Source organism: Garra rufa, chromosome 14 (assembly GCF_049309525.1).
Source record: "Garra rufa chromosome 14, GarRuf1.0, whole genome shotgun sequence".
NCBI classification, from domain to species: domain Eukaryota; kingdom Metazoa; phylum Chordata; class Actinopteri; order Cypriniformes; family Cyprinidae; genus Garra; species Garra rufa.
In genome coordinates this window covers 23,764,866-23,782,745 of record NC_133374.1, presented here as the reverse complement: position 1 = coordinate 23,782,745, position 17,880 = coordinate 23,764,866, and the positions used below count along the sequence as shown (strand labels likewise).

General features: G+C 35.3%; 1 protein-coding gene across 1 annotated transcript in view; it reads left to right on the top strand.

Annotated features, from left to right (window-relative positions):
* The window catches only part of sgsm2 (small G protein signaling modulator 2), an 86,633-nt gene that overhangs the window by 67,283 nt on the left and 1,470 nt on the right, over window positions 1-17,880 (top strand). Inside the window, exons 13-23 of the mRNA XM_073818108.1 lie at window positions 7,699-7,858; window positions 10,177-10,241; window positions 10,348-10,493; window positions 10,608-10,736; window positions 10,823-11,005; window positions 13,535-13,900; window positions 14,024-14,148; window positions 14,348-14,430; window positions 15,729-15,838; window positions 15,951-16,047; window positions 16,368-16,535. Of these exons, the coding sequence (XP_073674209.1) occupies window positions 7,699-7,858; window positions 10,177-10,241; window positions 10,348-10,493; window positions 10,608-10,736; window positions 10,823-11,005; window positions 13,535-13,900; window positions 14,024-14,148; window positions 14,348-14,430; window positions 15,729-15,838; window positions 15,951-16,047; window positions 16,368-16,535 (1,632 nt within the window). The remainder of the gene's footprint in view (window positions 1-7,698; window positions 7,859-10,176; window positions 10,242-10,347; window positions 10,494-10,607; window positions 10,737-10,822; window positions 11,006-13,534; window positions 13,901-14,023; window positions 14,149-14,347; window positions 14,431-15,728; window positions 15,839-15,950; window positions 16,048-16,367; window positions 16,536-17,880) is intronic.

Below are 17,880 nucleotides of genomic sequence, written 5' to 3'. Positions count from 1 at the left end.
TAAATGTAATAAATTGATACATGTACAATATCTATACATGTATAACAAATTTTGCTAAAATGAATAGTGTTAACCTAAAATGATTAGGTAAGAAAATATTCATTATTGGTTTTATTTACATAATTTAAATGTTGAAACATTTTTTATTTTATTTTATTTTATTATTATTTGATTGTTTTATTACATATTGTATTACAAATGTATGTTTCTAAAATTTTTATAGCCCTACATTTTTTAATTAAATTTTATTAATTTATATAATCTGAATGTTGCAACTTTTTTATGTCAAATATAAGACATTGTTATAAATGCAATATTTTTTTATTACAGTTAATGTTGAAGCATTTTTATCTTATTTTTTAATTTAAATCATTTAATTTGACTTCATTTTAATAAATAATTTAATAAATTATGTATAAAATGTATGTATTAAAAATATATTTTTCTATAATGTCAGAACATTTTTTTTTAAAAATATAATAAACTATTAAAAGTACAATATATTAGAAATATAGGACAAAAAAAGTCCTAGAAAAAAAAGAACCATTATATTATTAATTTAATTCACTAATATGAATGCTGAAGCATTTTTATCTTAATTTTATTATACTTTATTTTAAATGTAATAAATTCTAATAAGTAAAATATATTTATTACAAATCTAGTTTTCTAAAATGCTTAAAGTTCTAGCCTAAAATAACTAGGTAGAAAAATCGATTTATTTATTTAATTAATCTATATAATATGAACGTTGAAACTTTTTAAAAATACAATAAATTGTTATAAGTGCAATATATTAAATACAAATCTTGGACAAAAAAGTTGGAAAAAATTTAACAATACAATTATAAATGTAATTCATATAATGTGAATGTTGAAGCATTTTTATCTTATTTTTTAATTTAATTTTTTTTTAACTTTATTTTAAATTGAATAAATTCTTATGTATAAAATGTATGTATTAAAAATTAATTTTTCTAAAATGTTGATATTCTTTTAAATATAATAAACTGTTATAAGTTCAATATATTTATTAGAATCTAGGACAAAAAATTATATTATTAATTTATTTCAATAATATGAATGTTGAAGCATTTTTATTTTATTTTACTTTATTTTAAATGTAATAAATTCTAATAAGTAAAATATATGTATTACAAATCTTTCTCTAAAATCTTTATAACGCTAGCCTAAAATAACTAAAAAATTAATATTTTTTTAAATATAATAAATTGTTGGAAGTACAATATATTTATTATAAAAAAGGAGAACATTATATTATTGTTTTAATAATATATAAATGTTGAAACATTTCATTTAATTTTAATTAATTTACAAAATAGTAATTTTAAAACAAATATTACATTTTATGCACACAAATCTTGAATATCCCTTATTTTCACATTTGGGTTTGTGTGTGTGTGTGTGTGTGTGTGTGTGTGTGTGTACCTGGTATTCATCATGTTGTGGGGACCAAATGTCCCCACAAGGATAGGAATACCAGTAGATTTTGACCTTGTGGGGACATTTCTCAGGTCCCCATGAGGAAACAGGCTTATAAATCATGCACAATGAGTTTTTTTGATGAAGTAATAGTGTGCACAATCTCCTGTGAGGGCTAGGTTTAGGTGTAGGGTAGGTGTAGGGCCATAGAAAATACGGTTTGTACAGTATAAAAACCATTACGCCTATGGAATGTCCCCATAAAACATGTAAACCCAACATGTGTGTGTGTGTGTGTGTGTGTGTGTGTGTGTGTGTGTGTGTGTGTGTGTGTGTGTGTGTGTGTGTGTGTATGTGTGTACCTGGTATTCATCATGTTGTGGGGACCAAATGTCCCCACAAGGATAGTAATACCAGTAGATTTTGACCTTGTGGGGACATTTCTTAGGTCCCCATGAGGAAACAGGCTTATAAATCATGCACAATGAGTTTTTTTGAGGAAGTAAAAGTATGCACAATCTCCTGTGAGGGCTAGGTTTAGGTGTAGGGTAGGTGTAGGGCCATAGAAAATACGGTTTGTACAGTATAAAAACCATTACGCCTATGGAATGTCCCCATAAAACATGTAAACCCAACGTGTGTGTGTGAGGTCAGTACAGTGCACATCTCTCTCTGCCTGATTCACTCTCTCTCCTCCACTGTCGTCACTCTTTTCCCTCCACGCCTCCGTTGCCGGGGGTTACCAACGCTAACCTTTCTCACAGTCGGGAGAGCTTCCAGTGCCCTGCCACGTTGTCACACTACTACTCTGCCTTTGTCCTCGTTCATCTCACATACACGACACTACCTGACTGACCTAGGAGGTGTGATAGTGTTTGTGGAGTACAGTCTCTCCTCCTCTCTGCACTGCTGGGCCTGACTGTGGCGGCCAGGCAGCAATGCTTCCAATGATTTGCTGTTTTCCTTTTGCACTCTTTGGTTGACACAGAAAAGTCCTTAGAGAAGTCCTTGGTTATTTTCAGGCTCTGTGTCTTTCTTTGGTTTCACTGCCAAATGCTTGAGGGCTTTGCATGCCGAATTTGCACACGTTATGTATTCTATTTCTTTTGGTTTGGTTTGGATCTTTGTGGCGAATGTGCTCCACCGCTTACTTGTCAGAACTGTGTCTCCTTCTCTTTTATGAATTCTCTCTTTTCCTCTTTGGTTTGAGTTGTCGTTGTTGTTGTTTTGGTGTTCCTCCTGTGTTGAGCCGGTTTTCTGCAATGCTGTTCACTGTAATTCTTCACTAACTGCAGTCACCTTTCATTATATCAGTTAGGTCCTGTGGGGTTCTGGTGTAGTAGACACGCGAATCGTTCCGTGAACGCGTCGCCCATTCGATCATAGCCTTACCAAAGTCCCGTAGCCCACGGCAGACTTTCAGGGACAGATATTGAGTACATGCTCTCCGTCCACGCTGTTATTTTGCTTACAACCAGTGTATAGCAGGTCACCAGCTCCAACCTGAAGAATTAAGGTGAAGAGCATTTACGTTTACTCTCGACTCTTTTGGTTCAGTTGATTCACTCTCTTCACGTTTTACTACAACTACACACAGTATACATTCCTCTTCTTGATTTGTCTTTATTTTTGTCATGGTTCAATCTGATGCATCCAGCATGGTAGGAATGGTTACTGTCTGTCCTTCTATACTCCTCTCCAAGCTCTACCAGTGCCTGGCTTGATTTGTGACACTGTGATTGATTGATCGATTGACTGGCAGGTCTCCTGGCATGGCATCCCCGCATCGTTTTACACCTTTTCCTTCTGTTCATTCATAGATGCATGTTTTTGATATCCTTATACTTCAGGTTTGCTTTGATTTCATTATGTGTGTTTAAGGACATCTGGTTAATGCCATTTCTGACAGGAAGAAATATCTGGAACGAAAAGTACATCTAAATTGGGGCTGTCAATTTAACATTTTTTGTTTTGTTTAGTGGTATTACTTTAAACTGAACAAAATATGCAATGAATGTGGTTCAAGATTAAAATACAACCTTTAGGCAATGCCTTTTGGCAAAACCAAACTTATGGAGTGCAGGCAATGTGTTCTTACATTTTAAAATACAGAACTGAACAAAAGAAAGGGATATCAAGACACGTTTATAAAGCCAAAGTACTTTAAACTCGAGATAAGTTGACTCAAAACAGCAGTGCTCATGGCATGAGATGCTAAAAAAAAACAGCAAAACTTGACTGTACTACATTTGTACATAGAATGATGTTAAAACTATCCGTTTATCGATAGGGGCTGTGTACACACAACTTTAAAAAAAAAATTACGTTCAATAATATCAAAATTAAACAGTGAACTTCAATTCCAGAATGTCATCCAAGATGTTCATGTACATTTAGACCAGCATTTGTGGTTTAAAATTAGATAAAACTGTATTTAACTTAGAAAATGGGATTGTTTCACCAGACAAGACCCTTATTCCTCGGCTGGGATCATGTAGCGTTCTTTGAAGCGGCATTGAAACTGCAGTTTGGACCTTCAACCCATTGGCCACCATTAAGACTTGAGAAGTTCACTTCCAGAATGAAACTTTCCTGATAATTTACTGACTCCCATGTCATCCAAGATCATGTATTTCTTTCTTCAGTCACAATAAAATTAAGGTTTGTGAGAAAAAACATTCCAGGATTTTTCTCCATATAGGACTTTAATGGTGGCCAACAGGTTGAAGGTCTAAATTGCGGTTTCAATGCAACTTCAAAGGGCTCTACACAATCCCAGCTGAGGAATAAGGGTCTTATCTAGTGAAACGGTTGTTCGTTTTCTTGAAAAAATTGTTTCAGCGATGCATATGCACATGGTTAAGTCTTCGTCTGTGTACTTCAGTTCAAAAAGGTAGGGTAGGGCGAAATCTTATTTCTCCTCCAACTTAAAAATCACCCGAGATCGTTGTTTTACCTTTTGTTTTGTAAATAGCGTTTTACTTTATTTGCATGTTCACTTTGTAAATAATGAGTCGGTTCTACATCACATATGTGTGATTACGTAATGCGTGAGGTTGTGAGCATTTGTGGTTAAAAAGTATATAAATTTGTATTTTTCGTAGAAAATGATCAATCGTTTCGCTAGACAAGACCCTTATTCCTTGGCTGGGATCGTGTAGAGCCTTTTGAAGCTGCATTGAAACTACAATTTGGACCTTCAACCCATTGGCCAACATTGAACACCATTGAAGTCCTAGGAAATTTTAATTCTGAAAGTGAAGTGCTCTTGATGTGAGATGCTAAAAAAAAAAATTGTGTTTACACGGCCCCTATCGATAAACGGATAGTTTTATGTTCAATAATATAAAACTAAAACACATATATCAACATCTAGAGACACTTCATGGAGAAGTTCTATTCCAGAATGAAAATTTCCTTATAATTTACTCACTCCCATGTCATTCAAGATGTTCATGTCTTTCTTTTGTGAGTCACAAAGAAATTATGGTTTTTGAGGAAAACGTTACAGGATTTTTCTCCATATAGTGGACTTCAATGGTGGCCAACAGGTTGAAGGTGCAAATTGCAGTTTCAGTGCAGCTTTAAAGGGCTCTACACAATCCTAGCCTTAACTTTTTTGTAAAGACCTTTAGACTTTCTTCGCACATTTGTTTGGTAAACACTGGGTCGGTACTTCCGCTTGTGCCGTAATGCATGAGGTTGAGGTAGTGCAAGATGAGCATTTGTGGTTAAAAATTATATAAATTTGTATTATTGTTAGAAAATGACTGATCGTTTCACTGGATAAGACCTTTATTCCTCGGCTGGGATCGTGTAGAGCCTTTGGAAGCTGCATTTAAACTGTAATTTGGACCTTCAACTTGTTAGCCACCATTTTAGTCCACTATATGGAGAAAAATCCTGAAATGGTTTCCTCAAAAACCTTAATTTGTTTTCAACTGAAGAAAGAAACACATCAACATCTAAATTATGAGGAAATTTTCATTTTGGAAGTAAACTTTTTCTTGAAAACCGTAGTGCTCATGGTGTGAGATACTAAAAAAACAGCAAGACTTGACGGCCCTTATGGATAAACTGATAATTTTATGTTCAATAATATGGAAATAAAATACATATATCAACATTTAGAGACTTTTTCTTAATGTCTACAAAGTAATTACATCAACCGCAATAGATCAATTTCGGTGTTCCCAAACAGTGATGACGTTTTTTTTGTGGGCGGAGCCTTTCTGGTGACAGAAAATGACAGTTTTCAAGTAGCAGTCTATGGAATCCATGGAATAAGTGAATAAAAAAGGTAAATTTGAGTTTAGATGTAAAAAAAATTACTTTATTCTCACAATTCTGATGAGAAAAATCATACTCTTATTTCGCCTAGGCTCAGAATCATTAAAGTTTATATCCCACACTTCTGGCTTTTTTTTCTCCTAATGCTGCGTTCACACCAAACGCGAATATGCGTCTGGCGCGAGTGATTTCAATGGTGATGGTAAGACGCGTTTACGCGCGTCTGGAGTTCTTGCGGCGCGAATGAAGCGTTTGGCGCGGCGCGGTAGACGCGAATTCGCCTCATTCGCGCGTCTAGTCTGGTGCGTTACGCGCGTTAAGCGCGAATTGTGCTTTTTGTGCATTCACGCGTTTGACGCGAATTCGCGTCTGCCGCCCGAGTTGAAAAATCTGAACTTCTGCGTCAATTCGCGCTGCGTTAACCAATCAGGAGCCTGCTTGATGCTGTGATGCACTCCAAAGATCACTGTATTTATACAGAGAAACATGACAGTATCACGTCTGCCAAGAGAATAATTTCTAGGTTAATGTCTAGGTTATAGCAGTTAACTCAGTATCACTAGAAAGAGCGCCAACAGTGGTATCTGTACCACAGTTAAAAAAAAAACATTGATAGCATATGTTAGCATATTGAATATACTGTATTTAAAATATCATATACATTTACTAACCGAAGACAGATGGGATAGAGCGCCTGTAGTTGGTGTCCTGGAGGGTGATCCTCGCTCCGATGCGGGACAGCAGGTCATCGAACTGGGCGCGGGACAGGCGGAAGTACCGCTGAAAGCGGCCGTCATCCAGGCGCAGCTCCTGGAGCAAATGATGAAACTCGCCGAACTGGGTTCGCCTCCGAAGGGTCTGGTGGACCCAATTACGGCGACGATGATCCCTACGCCGCTGTTCTGCTCTCCAGAGCAAATACAGAGCGGTGACTCTCTCGATAAATGACCGATCAACAATAGACATCTTGTAAAAAGATGGCCGCCAACGGGGTTCGAAACTTTTGAAACTTTCGCCTCTGACGCGCGAATGAACACAAAGTGGTCACGCGTATAACTAGACGCGGCAGGCGCGAATTTAGACGCATATTCGCGTTTGGTGTGAACGCAGCATATAGAATTGACAAACTCTATTTTATTGAGTTAAATCAAGTTATGAAGTCCGAACTAAGATAACTGTCAAATGTAATAGGTTTAAATAATATTTCATGCTGTAACAGTAGGCTAATATAATGTCTTCCATGAACTGAATATGTGAATATTATGTAAACCTATTGTTTAAATCAAATTTATGCTTTAAAAGTAGAGTAATAATAGCAGATTTCATCCATAGTCAATTCGTTACCAGTGTTTTTCTGCCACTACAATGTGTGCCAGCTGCAAGTGATGTTACTGTGATGTCTACTCCAAATTGGTCTCATCAATTAGATGTTTTCTCAATCAAAACTGATATGGGAGTACTGTATTTAATTGTAATTAAATGTAATGAATTTCTTTAACTGATTGACAGCCCTAATCTAAATACCTAAATTGCTAAATATATAAAACATTCAAATCAGGTATATTAAAATGCAGTTTAGGATGCATTTTACTCTTCCTTAATTATCTCATGGTTGAGCTGAGGCCTGAAATTCAGTGAATCTGAGGCTGAATATGATGCTTTATGACCATTCCAGTCCAGCTGTAAAAGCCTAATTTCCAGTAGAGATGTTTTTATGGTGTCTGGGATGTGAAATGAATCCCCATATGGCAGCTTTCCACCGTCTTTCCAACAGCTTCTTATTGTAGAGTAGCTCTGAGAAGAAAGAAAATGCCCATTTTCAATGATCCTAGTGATATTAATAGTAATAAATCTCAAATGCAGGTTACTAGAGCAGGTTTCATGTTTGCTTAATCATCTCTCATTTCCTCTCTCCTTCTCTCGCACTGCCTCTTTCCCGTCTATTGCACTCCCACGCCCTAGTAGACCACGGGGACATGATGGAGATGCAGGGTTTTGGCGGCAGCCCGTTGTCATGGCAGCAGGGCGAGTGCACCAGTCATATGTCATCTTGTCTGTCCTGCTCCACTGGGGGCAGCAACGCTTCCGTCGAGCTTCCAGCCAGCTGTACCTGCATGCATGACCGGTGAGAGAGCTGTACTTTTGCACTTCTGGTTCTGGGGAGTTTTGCTTGTTAAAAAATACAGTAAAACTGTTAGATAGTAATACAATTTGAACTGTTTTGTGTTTTAATACAAATTTGAGCTTCAATTTAATTATTTAAAATGAATTTTCAGAAATCATTCTAATATGCTGATTTATTATCAATGTTGAAAACAGTTGTGCTGCTTAATATTTTGTTGGAACCTGTAATACTTTTTTCAGGATTCTTACTAAATAGAACAGCATTTATTCAAAACAGAAATCTTTTTTAACAATATAAACCATGTAATACCATATCAAAGTTTGTGGTCAGTAAATATTTACTCTTACTTTCATTGAAAGAATTTAATACTTTTATTCAAAAAGGATGTGTTAAATTGATAAAATGTTATGGCAAAGACTTATATTGTTAGAAAATATATTTATTTTGAATAAATTCTTTTTTAAAGTCCCCCTGAAATCAAAATTAAAGTTTTTTGGCTTTTAGTATGAATATATTAGCCTTAAGGTTATCTATAAGCTAGTGTGCTGCAAAACAAAGACAAAATTCGCGTTTACAAGATATGGGCATTCAAAACTTACAGTCTCGTCACTTCCGCCAATATGAATCAAGGATTTGGATGATATCACCGTGCACTTCAGTTTCTCATCAAACGTTCTGTCCAATCAAATGCTCTCTAGAGTCCGTAATGTCCCGCCCCCTACACAGCAGATCATATGCGCTCAAATGTACGGACGGCATGTATTAAATTACACAGCCTCAGCATGATTATGATCACTACTTCGTTTTAGCAAGTTTCATATTGAATCTGTGTGGTAATTTATTAGTCTGTGGCTGTCATAAGCTTACAAATGCGGCTTTACCGAGCTCAACGGCTCCTGCCCGAGCAGATATTAATGGAACGCTATTGGCTATTCAAAATGAGTGGGCGGGGCTGGGCGATATGTTTTTGTTTCAGTTAAATGTACGTCACCACATAGAATAACGCTGCGTGTTTCAAGGCACTTCAGTGGACCTTTAACTTTTATTCATCATAGAATCCTGAAAAAAGAATCTGAACTATTCTTTAAACTAATAATAGTTCACAATATTATTGTTTTTTCTGTATTTTTGATCAAGTGAATGCAGCCTTGATAAGAAGAAGACAATTCTTTAAAAAAACATTACAAATCTTACTGAGCCCAAACTTTTAAACAGCAATGTACTGTTGAGGTCAAACGTTTACATTCCTCTTTCAGAATCTGCAAAATGTTCATTATTTTACCAAAAATAGAGGAGTCATACAAAATGCATGTTATTGTTTATTTAGTACTGATCTGAATAAGATATTTCACGTAAAATATGTTTACATAGTCCACAAAAGAAAAAAAATTACCCTTGATTCGTAATAATGTGTTGTTACCTGAATGATCCACAGCTGTGTTTTGTTTTTTTTGTTTGTTTAGTTGTTCATGAGTCCCTCATTTGTTCTGAACAGTTAAACTGTCCGCTGTTCTTCAGAAAAAGCCCTTTCCACTGTATGAATTTGAGATCCACCTTTTCACACTCTTAGGACAACTGAGGGACTCGCATGCAACTATTACAGAAGGTTCAAACGCTCACTGATGCTCCAGAAGGAAAAACAATGCATTAAGAGCCGGGGGGTGAAAACTTTTGAACAGAATGGAGATGTGCACATTTTTCTTATTTTGCCTAAATATCATATTTTTTCATTTAGTACTGCCTTTCAGAGGCTACAGAAGATACTTACATGTTTCCCAGAAGGCAAAATAAGTTACGTTTACCCTGATTTTCAAATTTAAAAAGTTTTCACCCCCGACTTATAATGCATGGTTTTTCCTTCTTGAGCATCAGTGAGTGTTTGAACTTTCTGTAATAGTTGCATATGAGTCCCTCAGTTGTCCTCAGTGTAAAAAGATGGATCTCAAAATCATACAGTCATTGTTGGAAAGGGTTCAAATAAACAGATTCCGCAAGGGGGGTGTAACTTTTGACCTCAAGTGTATATAAATCATTATCACACAATATTGTTTCTTTCTTTCTTAAATCTGGCATTAAAACTGATACATAAACCGCTTTGAGTAGCAAAAACAATGATGAAAGCGCAATGAGACACTTCCAAGACATTTTTAAAGTTACTTTCACATTACCAAAAGAAAAACTTAAACCCAAATGTTAAATATTTTTAATGAGTGCAATATATATGCAGTTTGGCTGTAGTTTGCATATATTTTTGCAAAAGCATCTGACTAGTCTTCCTGTATTGAAAGATGTAACGGATGTTTCCCTTCTGTGTCCAGTATTCCACTGAAGATGCTGTGCCAAAATATGAAGAGACAGATTGTGTCTCGAGCGTTTTATGGCTGTAAGTCCAAAGAAAATCTGTGTAATTTTTCATATCAATTAGTATAAAACTCCCTCAGCTGTACATTCAGTACTGTAATGCTCTTACGACACTTTTCCATCTGTAGGGCTGGCCTACTGTCGGCACCTCTCCACTGTGAGGACGCACCTTTCAGCACTGGTCAACCACAACATTGTCCCTCCGGACAAGCCCTGTGAAGCCTCTGGAGGTCTCAGCAAAGATGTGTGGAGTAAATATCAGAAAGACTGTAAGGTTAGCCTAGTACTCTTCAGCTTCGGTCACTAGAGGGTACTAGCGGTCAGCCACATGTACCGTAGGTTGCAGTAGTCCCGCTGTCTCCATCTGTCCCTTATTTTCTCTTGCCAGAATTATAAGGAGCTGGAGCTGCTGAGGTTGGTCTACTATGGAGGGGTGGAGCATGAGATCAGAAAGGAAGTATGGCCATTTCTTCTGGGCCACTATAAGTTCGGGATGGACAAGAAAGATATGGCTCAGGTAAAGTTTCATAAGCACACTTTTTTTGTCACGGTAGTTTGTCCTGGTATGATGCATGTTCTGAGGTGCCCTTTTGTGTTTTGTAGATTGATGAGAAGATCACAGCGCGGTATCAGCAGGTGATGCGGGAGTGGAAGGCATGTGAGGTCATCGTGAAGCAGCGGGAGAAAGAGATGCAGTCGGCCATCTTTGCCAAGTTGTCGTCAGGGAGCAGTATAGACAGCCACGTCCTCAGACTCATCCACAGAGACTCCACTATTAGCAACGAGGTCAGTCACAAGCTCTGTTTAAGCAGTATTCAAGGTTATTTACTTGCAAAAAAAGTTACACTACCAGTAAAAAGTGCAGATTTTTAATGTTTTTAAAAAAAAGTCTTCTGCTCACCAAGCCTGTATTTATTTGATCCAAAGTACAGCAAAAACAGTACAATTTTGAAATATTTTTACTATTTAAAATAACTTTTTTTCTATTTGAATATATTTTAAAACGTAATATATTTCTTGTGATTTCAAAGCTGAATTTTTAGCATCATTACTCCAGTTTTCAGTGTCACATGATCCTTTAGAAATCATTCTAATATTCTGATTTGCTGCTTAAAAAAAATATTATTATTGTTGAAAACTGCTAAATAGAATTTGTTTAGGTTCAGCATTGAGCATTTATCTGAAACGGAAATCTTTTGTAATTGTAATTAGTAATTATTAATGTCTTTATCATCGCTTTTAATCAATATAAAGCATCCTTCCTAAAAAAAAGTATTAATTTCTATCATTTCTTTTCCAAAAGAAAAATTATACTGACTCCAAGCTTTTGAATGGCATAGTGTATAATGTTACAAAAGCTTTTTATTTCAGATAAATGCTGATCTTTCTGTTCATCAAAGAATTCAGAAAAAAATTACTTAACTGTTTTAAATATTAATAATAATAACAATAATAAATGTTTCTTAAACTGCAAATCAGCATATTATAAGTTCATGTGAAGGATCATGTGACACCAAAGCAGTGTTGTTTTTGACAACCATCTTAGATTTAGTCTTAGTCTGAAATGCCACTAAAATAGTCACTAAAATGCTTCTTAGTTTTAGTCAAATTTTAGTCACTTCTATATGTGATAGTTTTAGTCCAATTTTAGTCGACGAAAAGTCAAAAAGGTTTTAGTCTAGTTTTAGTCAAAAAAAGGGAAAAAGGTAGTCTTTTAACAAATTAATGTAGGTCAGTAAGTATTTTGCTGTTGGGTAGTGTCACTTATAAGTTCTGAAAATAGCAGATCTATAGTTCAACACAATGTGAGCTTCCGGATCGACTATTTTCACCAATAATTACAATAATGAAGGTATGTTTTAGAATATAAAAGACAAACAAGGATGGAATGCTAAAACGGCTTGCCATACTAGTATAGCAAAGAGTATTAAATGCTAAAACGGCTTGCCATAGCGTCAGATACTTTTTAAGTTTTAATTGGCATGCACAATAAGCGGAAATGTCATGCATTTTAAACGTCTGACGGACCACCCACTAACATTTTCGTCTATTCTCGTCTCGTCAATGAAAACTCACACACGTCTCGTCATGTTTTAGTCATCAACGAGCCATTTTTATCTCGTCATCGTCTCGTTATCGTCATGAAAAAAAGTGGCGTCAACGAAATGATTTTGTCATCGTCATCGTTGACGAAAATAACACTGCACCAAAGACAGGAGTAATGATGCTAAAAATTTAGCTTTGATCACAGAAATAAATTACATTTTAAAACATATTAAAATAGAAAATGGTGATTTTAAATAGTAAAAATATTTCAGATGTTTTTATTGTACTTTGGATCAAATAAATACATTAAAAATCCTACTGTTTAAAAACTTCTGACTAGTAGTGTATTTTCCATAAAGTTTGACGTTAACATGTTGCTAAGCTAACCATAAACATGTTAGATGTGGCACATACTACTATTTTATTTTTTTGCAATTAGTAATTTTTGATTACACTTTTCAATACTTTTGACTATTAACTTAAACACTTTTTTATAATTTAGTGTAAACATATAGAAGGTGACAAATTACCAATAGAGGCCCACAGGGACTATTACATTTTCCATTAAAATCAATGCAAGTTCCATTATAACCAGTGAAACCTTTACAGATTCTGTGATCATTTCTATTGTTTTTTTTTTTTTTGCAGCTGCCTTAAAATTTTAAGTTGAATCAACTTAAGTCATTTCAACACACAATCAACTAAAAAATCAACTAATTTTTATTGTAATAAGTTTAAATGACTTGTAGTTTTAAGCTGATTTAACTTAAAATTTTAAGGCAGCTGCTGCAACTTTTTAAGTTGAATCTGGTGAAAACTTTTTACAGTGTACAAATACCATGGTTACCCTGTTGAAAAAAACAGCATATGGTGGTTAGGTAAGTTTTGATGCTGGTTTAAGCTGGTCCTTTGCTGGTTTATGCTGGTCCTTTAGCTGGTTTATGCTGGTCCTTGACCAGCACATGACCAGCATAAACCAGCAAAGGACAAGCATTAAAACTACATAACCAGCATATGGTGTTTTTTTTACCAGGGTAAGTTTAACTGGTCTAACTGTAGTTTATGGTTAATTGTCATGGATGAAAATGATTATCATTAAGCACTGACATGCCAAGCTAACTGTTTAATACTTTAATAAGCACAAACGTGTGGCACACACATATAATGTGTAAAATATATTTTGCTCACTTGTTTCAACACTTGGATTCTAGATAACCTGAGGTAAATCTAGTTGTGTAGTCATCCATCCCATCTCCTCTCTCTTATTAGGTATTCATGTCTGTGGATGAGCCTGACGCAGGGGGTCACGACACCTCATGCGAGGGAGGAAGTACTCCCACCTTAACCACTGTGGTTACCCCGGCCATGTTAGCCCCTGACGAGAGGCCGCTGGTGGAGTTTGACTCTCCAGACTCAGGCCTGCCCTCCTCCAGGAACTACTCCGTAGCGTCTGGACATTCCCAAATCATGTCCAGCATCGATGACGGACAGAGCATGGAGGAGGACACTACACCCACTGGGGTACTAGAAGAGCAAGGTGGACGGGACTCTCTGAGCGAGGACAAACTCTGCAGTCAGCTGGACAAACTCACAACCACCACTGAGGGCACCACACCATCCTTCTCCTCTTATACGGTACATTAATGCACTGCCATAGTTCATTACAGAACTACATTTATCACTGTCAATTGTAAAAGTCAATGTTTTATGGACTGCTGAACTAAAAATCTTTATTCTGGTCAATGTTCTTGTGTGCAGATCGAGCTGTTGGACACAGTGGCGCTGAACTTGCACAGAATAGACAAAGACGTCCAGCGCTGCGATCGTAACTACTATTACTTCACTCCCAGCAACCTGGAGAAACTGCGCAACATCATGTGCAGGTCAGTAGAGGACCGTGTCGATCTGCTTGTGTTCTCACTTGCCTGTGTGTCTCTCAGAATAGCAGCTCATTGAATTTCAAATCAGTCAGTCTGTTAGATTAATTGAAACATAAATCACAGACTGGAACTAATTTTCTAATTTGGCTTAGAAAACAGTCTACCTCAGTCTTTCATGTCACTGTCCTGTTTTATGATCCAGTTACGTGTGGGAACATCTGGAGATTGGCTATGTGCAAGGCATGTGTGACCTTCTAGCCCCACTGATGGTCATTCTGGATGATGGTGAGTGAGACACTGAAACATAACAGACATGAAGACTTTTTGAAGGGATAGTTCACCCAAAAATATAAATTACCCCTTGAATTACTCACCCTTAAGCCATCCTAGGTGTATACGATTTTCTTGTTTTAGACATATGCAGTCTGAGTTATAACAAAAGAAGTTCTGGCTATCCCATGCTTAATAATGGCAGTGAATGGCTGTTGAGATTTTGAAGTCCAGTGAAGTGCATCCATCTATCATAGAAAGTGCTCCACATGGCTCCAGGGGGTTAATAAAGGCCTTCTGATGGGAATCAATGCGTTTAAGTGAGAAAGATATCCATATATTTAAAACGGATGAAGTAAGCGTAGCATAAGCTCTGGTAAGAATATGCTAGTTGCGCAACAAAGCTTTGTTTACAGTAGCAAAAGAAAGCAAAGTTTTCTTTAAAAATCCTCGTTTTGTACTTACATTTTTGACCGGTGTTTTGTTTTGCTCTCTCCTATGTGCTTCTGGTATAAACATTATGGTTTATAAAGTTTTAAATGTGAATATTTTACTTACACAAATGCATCGATTCACTTCAGAAGGCCATTATTAACCCCCAGAGCTGTGTGGAGTACTTTTTATGATGGATGGATGCACTTTATTGGACTAACAGCCATTCACTGCCATTATAAAGCTTGGAAGCTTTTTAAAATAACTAAGATTGTATTCATCTGAAAGAAGAAAGTCATATACACCTTGGATGGCTTGAGGTTGAGTAAATCATGGGGTAATTTTCATTTTTGGGTGAACTATCCCTTTAATTTGTTCTTCTATTGTAAATGTAAATATAAATGTAATAAATTTGGACTACATGAAATTCTAAATTAATTTTTTGCACTAAAGGACTATTTTATAAATGTATAGTTTTATATTTAAATTATTTTATATTTAAAATGAAATTTTCATTTTATATTTAGCATTATTATTTTTTTTTCAATTTTAGGTTAAAAATTGTATCTATAATATTATTATTTTACTGTATTATAACTTTACTGTATTACATTATACAGCATTATAACATTAGCAATATTTGTTGAAATACATTATAAATATATTGAAATACATTACAACCTTTTTCAAAATTAAGATTTTAGGTTAATAATTATATGTATAAACTACTTTCAACTAATGATATATTTTATATATGTATATTTTATGTATTTTATATTATATATTATAAACTATTTTCAACATTTAATATTTTCGGCTAAAATTACATATAAAAAATCTATTTTTATAATTATGTTCTTTTCTTTTTACCCCCTCTGAAGAGTGCTTGGCCTACAGCTGTTTCACTCAGCTAATGAAAAGGATGAGTCAGAATTTCCCTACCGGAGGAGCCATGGACACTCATTTCGCCAATATGAGGTCACTAATACAGGTAACATGACACATGACCTTTCTCCCTCTTCCTGTCTGAGTCAGCGCTGTGATTTGTCTGTTCTTCTGATGACATCATCGGTTCTGAACTTTGAGGTTTTTTTCTTTTTCAGATCCTTGACTCGGAGTTGTTTGAGCTCATGCATCAGAATGGAGATTACACCCATTTCTACTTCTGCTACCGCTGGTTCCTCCTGGACTTCAAAAGAGGTAAGGTTCATTTTACTAAAATATTACCAAAATGGAGCCTGTATGTTCTAAAACAGGGGTTTTCAAACCTGTCCTGGAGCCTCCCCTGCCCTGCACATTTTGTATGTCTCCCTTATTAGGCACACCCAATTCAGGTCTTGCAGTCTCTACTAATGAGCTGATGATTTGAATCAGGTGTATTAGATGAGAGAGACAAGCAAAATGTGCAGGGCAGGGGAGGCTCCAGGACAGGTTTGAAAACCCCTGCTCTAAAACATAGTGAAGATACTATTTGTCAGTTTGTACCTACATTGCCTAAGTTACTGTGTGTCTTGTGTCAGAGCTACTCTATGAGGATGTGTTTGCGGTATGGGAGGTCATCTGGGTCGCCCCTCGCATCTCCTCCAAGCACTTCGTCCTGTTCATTGCACTGGCCTTGGTGGAGGTTTACAGGGACATTATCCTGGACAACAACATGGACTTCACTGATATCATCAAGTTCTTTAACGGTGAGTCAGCTGAACAGAGGACACCTTTAAAGCTGAAATGACTGTTTTCAGATTTTCCAAACACTACTCCTCATGGATTAACCAAAATGAATATCTTTACCCCAAACTCACACCATTGCTTGAGCCATTGGCCGCTGTTTAAAATTAGTAGTGTGTTAAAACTAAATATTTCTTGTAAACAACTAAACTAAAAACAACATTGTGAATTTAAAATAACTAATTTATGTTTCAATATATTTTAAAATGCACTCTATTCCTGTGAGAAAAACTGAATTTTCAGCATCATTACTCCGCAGTGCGCAGTGTCACATGATCCTTCAGAAATCATTCTGATAGTGATGCATAGAACTGCACGATTTGGGATAAATTGAGAATCAAAATTTTCTATGGAAGTCTATGGAAGCTCATTTCCACCACTGAATAAAAAATAAAAAAAGGTAATTGCGACTTTTGATCTTACAATTCTGACTTTTTTTCTTAGAATTGTGACATAAACTCAAGTTATAAAGTCAGAATTGCAAGAAATAAACTCGCAATTCTGAGAAATGCGAGAAAAAAAACTCAGAGTTGCAAGATATAGACTCACAATTCTGAAGAGTTTATATCTCGCAATTGTGACTTTTTTCCTAAACATTAATTTAACAACTGATTAAAATATTTTTAACACAGCTCTAGTGCCATGTAATATTTTTGTGGAAACCATGATTTTTTTTATTAAATAAAAGAATTATTTGATTAACAGCAAGTTTAAAAGAATAGCATTTATTTGAAATAGAAAAAGTTTGTAAAATGATGTCTTTACTGTTACTTTTAATCAATTTAATTTTCCTGACTGAATAAGAATGTTAATAAATTAATTTATTTTAAAAATCTTACTAACTCTTACTGACTATTGAATGGTAGTGTATTTATCTTGGTATTTATTCATGTCAGGGACCCCAAATATAATGATCCCCTAGTAAACTATAAATTTAATCCTGTAAATGTCCTAAATTAAATAATAGGCTTTTTAAATGATTTTTTTAGGGAACATTTTCAATCTATTTAAATTTAAATGCATATGTATAGCACTTCTTCTTATTAAATTTGTATTAAAGAATAACACTTTTATTATTAAATTACACTGCCTGTCAAAAGTTTTTGAACAGTAAGATTTTAATGTTTTTTTTTAAGAAGTTTCTTCTGCTCACCAACTCTGCATTTATTTGATCCAAAGTACAGCAAAAACAGTCAAATTTTGAAATATTTTTTACTATTCAAAACAACTGTTTTCTATTTGAATATATTTTAAATTGTAATTTATTCCTGTGATTTCAAAGTTTAATTTTTAGCAGCATTACTCCAG